The sequence below is a fragment of the Nematolebias whitei genome, chromosome 3 (assembly GCF_014905685.2).
Source record: "Nematolebias whitei isolate Nwh7 chromosome 3, NemWhi1, whole genome shotgun sequence".
NCBI classification, from domain to species: Eukaryota; Metazoa; Chordata; class Actinopteri; order Cyprinodontiformes; family Rivulidae; genus Nematolebias; species Nematolebias whitei.
In genome coordinates, this window is record NC_056500.1 from 18051948 (window position 1) to 18063795 (window position 11848).

At 37.8% G+C, this 11848-nt stretch overlaps 1 protein-coding gene across 2 annotated transcripts; it reads left to right on the forward strand.

The window, feature by feature from the left end:
* Positions 1-2211: 2211 nt before the first annotated feature.
* On the forward strand, positions 2212-11537 carry LOC119407771 (cystathionine gamma-lyase). 2 transcript variants are annotated; one of them, XM_037674591.1, is made up of 13 exons: positions 2212-2271; positions 2344-2581; positions 3419-3500; positions 3623-3718; positions 3861-3970; positions 4211-4345; positions 4473-4530; positions 5378-5455; positions 5812-5964; positions 7796-7917; positions 8193-8245; positions 8534-8672; positions 11295-11537. In XM_037674591.1, the coding sequence occupies exons 2-13, from the start codon at positions 2396-2398 to the stop codon at positions 11310-11312; spliced, it is 1230 nt and encodes a 409-aa protein (XP_037530519.1). In that variant the 5' UTR covers positions 2212-2271; positions 2344-2395; the 3' UTR covers positions 11313-11537. The 2 variants fall into 2 exon arrangements, with proteins under 2 accessions (XP_037530519.1, XP_037530518.1); XM_037674590.1 differs by lacking the exon at positions 2212-2271 and having other exon boundaries at positions 2336-2581.
* The last annotated feature ends 311 nt before the right edge of the window (positions 11538-11848 follow it).

The following is an 11848-nucleotide window of genomic DNA, read 5'->3' on the forward strand; positions in this document are numbered from 1 at the left end:
GTGTGTTTGTTCCATCTGAAGTCCACGACCATCTCCTTCGTCTTCTTTATATTGATGTGAAGGTTGTTCTTCCTGCACCAGCTTTTCAAACAAAACATTTTGAGCCACAGACATTGCAATTTTGTTTCACCTAGAAACATTAAATTCATACATGTTTATCTAAAACTTGTGGACTTTACCTGTTAAACAACCTCCTTGAATAGTATCAAGTGTTGCCCTGCAGCCTTTTCAGATGCGCCATAGTGTGTTCTTGCAAAAACTGTTGTCTGCCAAGAAAACTGATGTTATGAGGCTTTTTGTGCACACTCATGGGTGGTATTTTTCAGTCCATTTGCTAAACAAAGATCATCTGGACCTGAGGGCTCTTTTGCTTTCAATACGTCAGGAAAAACATGTCAGTTTACACACAGAAGTATTCTATTTCAATACATATTGACATAATTTCTTTTTCGTGTTAAATTATATCATACCAATTACATTTGTTACATTTTGATCCTAATATGTATAAAATATGTACAAAATTAATGTGGAAATCTTACATTACTTTTTTTGGTTTTGTTTTGTATAAAACAAATAGCAAAATTTGGGTGAATTCAGAGATTTGCAGCAGAGGCACACATTTTTAATGAAACAAATGGAATGAAATGTTAGATTATAGGTCAAAATATCAAAACAGAAATCGGGAAAGGAAAACAATAGTTTATTTTTTTATTTAAACCTTTATTTTATCAGGAAATGAATCCATTGAAATTATTTTTCTGTATTACAAGGATGTCATAAACACTGTGACACTGAAGACAGACTGGTAATAATATAAAGATTTTTCTTTTGTTTAGACATTTTCTCATTGCCTTTGATGAAAGTTGAGATTCAAGTTCAAGTTCAAGCAAATTTTATTGTCATTACCATCTCATGCGGTACATGAGGTGGGAAGAAATTATGTACACAGGGTCCCAGTTATTAAATGAAATACTTCTATATGTGTATTTAAATTTAATACAGCATTTTTTTGAACGTTTAATGTTTTATTAAAAAAAGGTAGTTTTTATATAGATTAGTCATCACTTAAAATGCACAATATGACACCATAAGTTATATCTGTAACTATAAATATTCTATAGTGGTTTATAATAAATTACTTGGATTTAAAACTGATTTCAGTAATATAACGCAAAAATATAATTAGGATTTTGAGAATCTAAAAGTGCACATAGCAATAATAATTTTTCTGAATTTAGATATTAATAGGGTATAATTTGCTCTAATATAATGATTTTGACATTTACAACAAAACTGTTTAGTCAAAACTAGGGGATACATTTTTTCATTCATTCAACCTTTTTATACATGTTAGTCTCATTGAGCCTCGAGGACTCATTTACAAGAGAGACCTGTTTTAACAAAAGAATGACAATAATAGACAACAGCAGACAATCAAAAAAAGCATATAAATTCAAAAACAAATTGAAGAAAATTATATTAAAAAATGAAACAATGAAGCGATATAAAATACTAAAAATTCGAAATACATTTGGGATTAATACATGCAAATACACAAAGAATGAGGAAAAGACAAGACAGAATGATAATAAATGAATTATTTTAAAATTTTAAGACAGGAGCAGCATTTTGAAATTGAATAGAAACATCTGGTTACTGACTCAGTTTAAAAAAATCGAAATCTTATTTTTAAATGATAATCAATGCTCACTGGGAAGAACAAAACTATGATCCTCTCACAATATTGCTGCCATGTTATGTACTCTAAAAGGGAAATAAATTAAAACAGCATACTACTTGAGAATCTGTCCTGCAAATTTCACTATCTACAAAGCACTTCCACCCCCTGTAGTTCAAGAAGGGAAATGCAGTCTGAGTTATCTTTGCCTGCTGCAAGACATGAACAATGCAATGCACCCAACTTTTACATGAGGCAGCATACCAGTGGCAGCTGCTGCTAAAATTATACTTTCTGATTAGATTTCGAGGTTCTTTCTCGACTTGCTTTAATGCAGTGACCTTAAAACTCTACAGATTATTAGGTTAAAATAATTAATAAATAAAAGTTAAGTGTGGAATCACATGTCAGAACTAATTTCTTAGTACACAAAAATAACCCTTGATATAAGTCCCGTCCCTGCCTGAAACAAGATAACTCGTTGCATCAGACGCAGCACTTAGGAGGAGGAGGAACGCAAACAGCGTGTTGTCGTAACACGGAAGTGGACGCCCCCTGATCAACAGCCAATGACAGAAGCCTCCGGCTTGTTGGTAAGCGCTGATTGGCTGAGAGGGCCGCCCTTCCCATCAGCCCTATTAAAAAGTATTTCCCTTTACCGTCAGCTTCAGCACACAGACTGTGAACCGGCTAATTTGGAGCGGCGCGCGCGCAGTGATGGAGCGGACGAACAAACGAGACGAGCCCAGCGAAGGGTTTGCCGGCTTCCGCACGGCTTTCAAATCCTTCGCCACGGATGCCATACACGTTGGCCAGGAGCCGGAGCAGTGGACGTCCATGGCTGTGGTCCCGCCGATATCCCTGTCCACCACCTTCAAGCAGCACTCACCGGGAAACCACACAGTAAGTAGCCCGATAGGATTTTTTTTTTTTTTTTTTTTTGTGGGGGGGTGGGGGGTGAGCCGGTAACATCCTACAAAATTAGCTGCAAAAATAAGTAAACTTTGAAAAATGTCTTAAAAATAGCCCCCACTCAAAACTATTATGGTAGTTAAATGTTTTTTTTACACTGCTGATAGAGAAATCAATGGGAGTTAGCTAGATAGCATTATCAAATGAAGTTTATTTGTTTTTTTACTGCCTTTCACTGTAGAAATCACCCTGTTGCTATTATCTGTTATCACCAAAAAAAATGGATTTAATTAATTCGTTTTTCTCATTACCTAACCATCTTTTTAGTAGACGTTTTGTAAAAAGGTTTTGTATTTCCTTCATGTATTTCCAAGGCCTTCTGTGAACTGGTAAATGATTGGTACAAACCAAACAAGGTCCTAAAACTGGAGGGACCCAGGTCTTCATATGTTTTAGATAAGTTTGTTGTTCCAGGTGGCTTTTCTCACTTTGAGTCACAGTTACTATCTATCTTATACCACAGGGAAGAATTCAAACACTGTAGTATAGCATGGCAGTACAGTATATGATGCTGTTTAGACAAACTTGTGCATCTCTGATTAAGGATTTTTATCAACAGTCACTTGATGTACTTCGTCACAGAGGACACAATTTCAGACTTGACCTATTCTTTTGAACAGTTCTGTTATAAAAGTCCCAAGTGTTTGGTTAGGATTTGGAGCAGGTATCACACACTTGTTTGGTCAGCAAACATGCACAAATGAATTAATAGTTTTGGTGACCAAGATAGTTATAACGTTTTAAAACAAAAATCTCTTTCCCCTTCAGGGCTTTGAATACAGCCGGAGTGGAAACCCTACCAGAAACTGTCTTGAGAAGGCTGTGGCAGCGCTGGATGGAGCAAAGTACTGTAAGTGAACTAGATGTTTGAAAACTGCTTCACGTTTTTGTTTGACTTTCATCCGATTGATAGCTAATGACAAATCTTGAAACTTCATCCACCTTTGTGCTTTTCCTCCTCCACCCCTGCAGCTCTTGCTTTCGCCTCAGGGCTCGCAGCCACGGTGAACATCACCCACCTTCTCAAGGGAGGTGAAGGGGTCATCTGCATGGACGATGTGTATGGAGGTGAGACTCCCAGCTGTGAGATGTGTTCTCACGCTACAGATCATCTGTTGGGACGGCTAGGCCTTTTTGCGCATGTTGTAAAATCACCTACAGTAAGCAGATTGAATGGTGCTAACCGAGTCTTACTCTCATTTTTAAAAAGGCACAAACCGCTACTTCCAAAGAATCGCAGCTGAAGTTGGTCTGGATGTAACTCTAACTGATTTCACAAAGCCGGAGCTGCTGAAAGCTGCTCTGAAGCCCAACACCAAGGTAGGTCAAGGAAACGAATGATAAGAACAAAGAATGAAAAACAAACTGCTGTGTTGTCTGTTTTGGCCTCTTGTTGCAACTTCTGTTATCGACTGTGTCTTTTTCTTTCTGCTCACTCAAAGCGAGCTGGGTCAGTGTGTAACACCCGCCCTTTTAATTACATGTAAAACACCCGTTGTAAAGCTGGAATGTGTTTGACTCACGCCTCATTCAACACATGATCTTTTTCCTCTCATACAGTTGGTGTGGATGGAAAGTCCAACCAACCCTATGATGAAGGTCGTGGACATCAAGGCCTGTTCTGAGTTGGTGCATGAGCACAACAAAGACATAGTAGTGGTGGTGGACAACACCTTCATGTCAGCGTATTTCCAGGTGATGCATTGTTGTGCTCTTTAGGTTTCGAAACAGTGGTTTAATTGTTTCCTGCCCTCAGATTCCAGTTCATGTGTGAAGGACCTGTTCAATGATTAACTCGTGCGTTTGTCTTGTGCACCCTCAGCGCCCCTTGGCTTTGGGAGCTGATATCTGCATGTATTCAGCCACCAAATATATGAACGGTAGGTTATATATGTTTTCTTATTTTATTAACACCGCTTTTACTTTTATACAAACATATTACTGTAGAGGATGACGTAAAAGTACTGAAAAAATACAACATTGTTGAGTAAATCCAGGCAATAAGAGTATAACTTGTATTAGATGTGTTAATTTTTTTGTATGAAAGGTAAGAAAATAAAACAAAATGTTTAATTACCGGTCCGGTATATAAACTTAACAGTCAAAGTTTTGTATTTTACAATGGGGCAAAAGGCTTAAAGTTATAATCAAGAGTTTATCACTTGTCTGTCAATAAAACATTTCTTTTAAACAAACAATGGTGCAAAGAGAGTACACCTAAACTATAAAGTGTACAATACATTTTGTCACAATTGTTAAGACAATTATACTCAGAAGTTTTAAGACGTTCTGATTTACTTGTCAATCATTGTGGCTGCTGAGTACGCCTAGCTTGTCTGAAATATGTCATTTTATTTCTCTGCTGGCATTAATAAGCTGCTGCCTTTCAAAAACAGAATGCATGACACTAAAGGAACACGATATATAATTCAGTGGAAGCAGCAAAAATGTCTTGACACCCCAATTTAAACAAGATGTGTTTAAAGATCAGGTTTATGTTGGGTCTTATGTATGGATAACTAGCTGTGAACTGTTCCTTTAAGTAAAAACATAACCTATAACAAAACATGGTTTTAGTCGTTACATTTCAATCACTTATAAATTGCAACACACTTTGAAATATTCAAATCTAGCTCTGTCAGGCTTTTGTGAAAAACCCAACCTTGACGTTGTGTTTCAACCTCAACAGCCTCGTTATTTGAACTGTTCTTGGTTTTATCTGTTCAGGTCACAGTGACGTTGTGATGGGTATGGTCTCGGTGAACAGGGATGATCTGCATGAGCGACTAAGGTTTCTGCAGAACTGTGAGTAAACAACAAGTGGTTATGGCAAAAATGTAATTCCTAGCAGCACGAGTGACTAATACTAAAATCGTCTCATTATTGGGAATATGTGCCAACACCAGTTTGCGGTTTCTTTTCTGTTTCCGTTATGCCACAATCTGTATGCACAGTTTTTGGTAAACGAGCTGTTTGAACTTGCCCAACATTCATCCAGTAAACAACCAACACGTGCTCCAGAGGCCAAAGCTCATAACCAAGATAAACCTGTTCAGTTGGAGGGGACTGATCAGGATTCTGTTTGTCTGGGTTTTTGGAGGGTTTGTTTTTAACCTTCTTTATTTATTTATTGTTTTTCTGTTTATCTCTCCTTTGTGTAGCCCTCGGGGCTGTACCGTCTCCTTTTGACTGCTACTTATGTAATCGTGGACTGAAGACGCTACATTTGCGCATGGAGCAGCACTTCAAGAATGCTATGGCTGCTGCTAAGTTTCTAGAGGCTGACCCCCGAGTGGAACGTGTCCTCTTCCCAGGTAAACTGTTGTTTTGTAGAGACATTGCTGTGCTACATTATACAGCTGCCTTGTGCATGATATATCATTTTATTGTACAGGGTCTGAAAGAAAGCTTCTGTTCTCTAGTAATAAAATAAATTTGTGTTTTATGTTCTGATTAAAAAATAAAAAAAAATCTCTGCAGAACAGTCCTGCTCATGTGTGCATTCAACCTCCTTCCTTTAAAATTTAACATTCGTTTTGAAAGAATTTTCAAGAATTTCAAAGTTCATGCTCAATGAGCCAGGCAAAAAAAAAAAAAAAATTCAACAAAGTTCAGTCAGGTCAACAAAAAAGAAAGAAACCGTCATGATGACCTGACTGAACTTTGTTGGATTTTTTTACCTGGATTATTGAGCATGAACTTTGATGTTTTGAACCAGTTTGGCTGCCTCAGAGAAGTCAATGGGGGAGAGTGCTGGTCCCAGAAACCATCTTATCACCAACCAAAATGGTTGGTCCACTATGAGAATGTGCTGCTTGTGGGACTGAGTTTGTTGTGGCTCCTCGGACTGATGAAGTCCTTTGGATGAAGGACGAAACGTCTCAACGGCAACAAAAAAAAAAGCAACGGTCCAGATGATCTGACTTAACTCTTGGATTTTCAGGAATCATTTTAAGGCGAAACTAAAGCGAGCTTGTAAAGCAAACCTTTCATCTTCTCACATATTGACCTTTATCCATGTGATTAAATTATTTGGCGCTCGTCTCTCCACTTTACTCTGATGTTGATGCCAGTAAACTGTGGGACTGTGACCTTTCTCTCCTTTCAACCTGCTTTACAACTGTAGGTTTGATAATTATGCACAACAGCTGGCTCTTGGCTTTAATATGAATTAAGCATCCCCTTTATGATATTACTCTGTAAATTCAGGTTTTAGTCATTTTCAGTGTTGATTACAGCTGCCCTTGTTTAAAGTAGTCCAAAGTGCAGAATTGTAAAAAAAAGGCATCAAGTCGTCTTGTTTTGGGAAAGAGTATCACAACTCAAAATAGACTGCTAGTTTGGACAAGACAAATCCACAATCAAGTCGTGCAAATTGAAGAAAATTAAATTAATTATCTTCAGCAGTAGTTGAGTAACACAAATCACTCAGTGGTCATGGTGCGTGTAGTTTATAGGTCAAAAAAACAACTGATAAGCAACTTGAAGTGCTTCTCGTAAAATGTAGGTCTACCTTCAAAACATCAATAAACAGTATTTAAATATGTGGCAGCCATGCAAAGAAAACACCTCTAATCCCCAAAATGGGCACTGTCTCTCTCTTTGCTGCCCCAATAGATCATTAAAACTACACAATCTGTTTGGGAAGTAGTTTTCTCTGCAGCCAGGATCAAAATGGAACTTTTATAGATGACAAAAAGTCTGTTTGACCTGTTAAACATGGAGGTGTTGTATTGCGTGACTGCATGGCTGCATAAAGAAAAACACATAATAGTTGCCGTTTTCCTTTGGTAATCCATAGTGACCAAATAAAGGTGGCTCACTGCATCAGCATGTGGTTAAACATGTCACACTGGTGTTGTGCAATCATTAGTGACAATACTGCTATCAGTTAAAGCTCATCCTCACATACTGAATGTTTTGGCCCTTTGACACATAAACTTTGACCTCCTCTGCTTACACACCCAGTCTTTTAAAATGACTGTCCTTGTTTTTTTTTAATTGTTTTCTCCGGCTCGTGTAAAATCTGTCCATGTTTTGAGTCCGCTTTATACTGAACTGTAAATCAAATATTGAAGCCTAAGCATATCTCCTTGTCTTTCGGAGGTTTGATGGTTTGGTGACTCGTGTTTTTCCTCGTCGTAGGCCTGCCCTCCCACCCTCAGTACGACGTGATGAAGAGACAGTGCACCGGCTGCCCGGGGATGATTACCTTCTACATTAAAGGGAAACTCGAGCACGCCACCACCTTCCTCTGCAGCCTTAAAGTAATTTATGGAAAACTTTTTTTTCTCAAGTTTAAATATTTTTCTGATACCTTTGATTTATTTTTGGGTCATTTTGTGGTGGTGCCAGATATTTCAACCCTAGTTCAGATAAAGTTTTGCATAATCATTACTGCTAATGATCCCAGAATTAAAGTGTTGAGGTGCATGAATGTAATACAAATAATCTAACAGGTTCACATAAGAATGTATTACTTTTTAAAGTCTTTCATTATTTTATATATGTTTAAGATGTTCTTTGTTGTCCCTTTTTTTAGCTGTTTGCCGTAGCAGAAAGTCTTGGTGGATATGAAAGTTTAGCAGAACATCCGTAAGTATCTTGGAGGAGTATATTTTATTCCAGACAGAGTATTGGAAATAGATTCTTGTACAAAAAAAGCATTTTGTAGTGTTTTTGTGCAACACTCAAGTGATACAATTAGGACTGCAATTCAACGTAAAACATCACAAGAGGGCAGCAGAGATCAAGACCAAGTTTCCAATCAAACAACCAAACTTTTTTTTTTCCTCAACTATGAAAGCTCTGATCTCTGTTAGACTCTGGTGGTGTTTTTAATGCACAGTTCTCATTCATACATATTCTTCCATCTTAATTTAGGGCTATCATGACCCATGCGTCTGTGCCAGAAAATGAGAGGGATGTGCTGGGGATCAGTGACACGCTGATCCGCCTCTCCGTTGGCTTGGAGGATGAAGCGGACATCATTGAAGACCTGGACCAGGCGCTGAATGCTGCTGTAAGTATCAGACGGATACCAGGAAGTCTTTATTCTGTAGACTGCTTGAGACAGTTAGGTTTGTGTGTGTAGACTAATTAACAGACCTCTTCAGATCAGAAAAATAGAATAAACTAACAGAAGTGGCTGTTTAGCAATTAAAGCAAAATGAGCACAACGTTGAATGTAAAACTTCAGTGACTTGTCTATTTATGTTTGCAGTGCATCACTGGCTTTAAATATTAAAGGTGAGGTTGAGTTTAGTAAATTATCACTTTATTTGACCAACATTTTCTCCTCTGATTTTACCCGATTACAAATTAGATTCAAAACGTGTCCGATACAGACACATTTCAATACTGAAGAAAATAAATACATTAAAGGTATCTAGCAAAAAACTCATTCTAAATTCAACTGGTATGTAATGTATTGCAGTGTCCCTGCTCATTGGAGCCTGTTTCACATCCTGATGTTTATTATTTGAAAGCTGTGAAAGGATCCACGTGGGACTTGGTAAATATTAAACAGAGGTTAAATGGAGCGGAAATTCTTCTCTAGATTATATCGGAACTGTGTCCTGAGTCACGTGAGTTTATAACCTTTTGTTTAGTTTAAATCAGCCATGTTAAAATATTTTATATCCATTGACGCAATTCCACTTTGTAGCTGTTTTTGTAGTTTTTAAAAGCTCGTTCCCTAAGCACAGACACGGTGAAGAGGAAGGCATGTCAAAATGAAGACAAACAGGCCTGAGGACTTTGTATGAAAGTCCTGTGAACGTTCGCAGAGAGCCAGCCCAGGAGGAGTTGCAGACCAGGGTTGAGTTAGGTGTGCACAAAGCTCCCCAACCACCCCCGGCTGCTGCATAAGCAGATTTATCACACCTTGTATCTGTGCTGCAGTCAGTGCAGCGTTGTGCTCTTGCTAAGCAATAACCTGTTTATATGAATCATTTTAAAGGAATTAAACCTTCTTTGTTTCCCTGTGAGGTTGTACAAACACACCCTTATCTTCAGTCAACACTGCGTTTGGATGATTAAGTATTTGCACTCTTTCACTTTGTTTCTGCTGTGAGGCAGAGGCAAACAGATGGCTCATCATGAGTACCGCAGAGTCCACTTGGCAGTATGTTTCCAGTTTCAGGCTTTGCTTATCTCTGTGTGTTTCTGTTCATGTCTCTACTCAAATGTTTCAGACCTTAAGGCTCCACGGATACAACAGAATGAAACTACTGGAGTCCCACAGCTCTTTAAAGACTAGTTTTGGTTGAGTTTCTGACGCATTAAAATATATTTCCTGGAATTTAGTGGGCCGGTTTGTATTTTTCACCACTTGTTAGCAGCAGTTGAAGGTGTTACCATTTGGAAGGAAGTCAGTTTCCCAAAACTCGGTTTCCTGTAACCTTGAATTCAAAATCTTGCTTCTAACCTACAAAGCCCTCAACAACCTAGCTCCGTATTATATTTGAGATCTTATGGTTCCATATTTTCCCAGCAGAGCACTTCGCTCTCAGACTGCAGGCTTACTCGTGGTTCCTAGAGTTTCCAAAAGCAGAATGGGAGGAAGATCTTTCAGTTATCAGGCTCCTCTCTTGTAGAACCAACTTCCAGTTTCTGTCCGTGAGGCTGACACATTGTCCAGTTTTAAGACTGGACTTAAGACTTTCCTTTTTGATAAATCCTATAGTTAAGGTTGGATTGTTATGCTGCAATAGGCTTAGACTACCAGAGGACAAATTTACCTCATTTCCTTTTAAACAAATTGTTGAAATTAAATAGTTTTCATTCGGTATTATTTCTATCTTAACATGATTCTTGACCTGCCATTGTGTATCTGTTCCTCCTTCATGTTCCTCTTAAACCCAGCTGGTTGAAGCAGATGGTCGCTTGTCCTGAGACTGGTTCTGCTAAAGGTTTCTTCCTCATGAGTGTTTTTCCTTTCTACTGTCGCCTTCGTGCTTGCTCAAGAGGAGAGTTCTGCGATGGAGTTACTCTCAAAGCAGTCTGCTCCTCAGATAAATAGTTAAATTATTATTTTTTTATATATATGAATGTTTCTGTTCAGTGCCCTGAGATGACTTCTGTTGTGACTTGGAGCTATATATAAATAAACTGAGTTGAATTGTTCTGCACTGCAGCCTGCGCCTCGTCTCCCCAGCTTGCACATATTGTTTCTGTGTCCCCTCTGCTGCCCGTCTAGTAAATGGAAATTAAATGGAGATAAATATCTTTAATGACTCTGTGCTCCCAGAAAAAAAGCCAGTTTTTATGATGTGTAAAACTTAGCTAGGTATGACAGCAAGCCAAGTGTCCTTTATCAGGGGGTTAGTTTCACATCACAAACCTTGAGGTTAGTTAATCATCTAAAGTTGTCCAGTAGGTCGGTGAACTTTTAACGCAGTTCATGTGTTCAGCTTAATAGAATTTTCTGCTGATTTGCTTTTGACTCGCTGTAATCATAAACTGCCATCCCACTTAAGTTCATCAAAAGCAGATGATTAATTCTGTAGATCCTGCTTCCTTTTCTACTCATTTTCAGATAAATCACTGGAGGCCATTAACTGCAACCCGATGTCAGATTTTAGTCTTTTTCAGCATTGATCTCAACGGTTATTTTCCTGTCTTCTCTCATTGTCTTTGTTAGCATCCAGAGAAGGAGTGAAACATCTGCTGGGTGTCCTCGAAGCTGAGGTTTCTTCCTCTGAAGTACCTGAAAACCTTTAACCGGTGAAGATGAGCCTTTCAGGGAACAATTAGTTCCTAGAAAGATACAAAACACCATCTGTGAATAACTACCTGAAAATGTTACTTGATGATTTTTAATTGCTTTACTAAAGCATCAGTGGTGTTCTCTCTTATCTTATGCTGGTTTTGCTTTGTTTACATGTTAGATTTTAAGAATTTTTAAATAAAAAAAATAAAAAAATCAATTTTGTCCAAATTGAAATGATTTCTATGAAAAATAACACACAGCACACACAGTTAATATTTTATCAGTATCTTTGCTCTGAAAAGTATCAATCTACAAATGTAATATGTATAAAAATATTTTGTAATGCTCATCTGTAAATTTGGCTCAATTTGTATTGAAACAAATTCTGCCACCTTCTGGCCAAATGTTGGAAATATTTGCTTTCAGAGAACTTGACTAAATATTTGTTTGTGTACAATGAAAAAGGGAATATGTCATTATGGTTC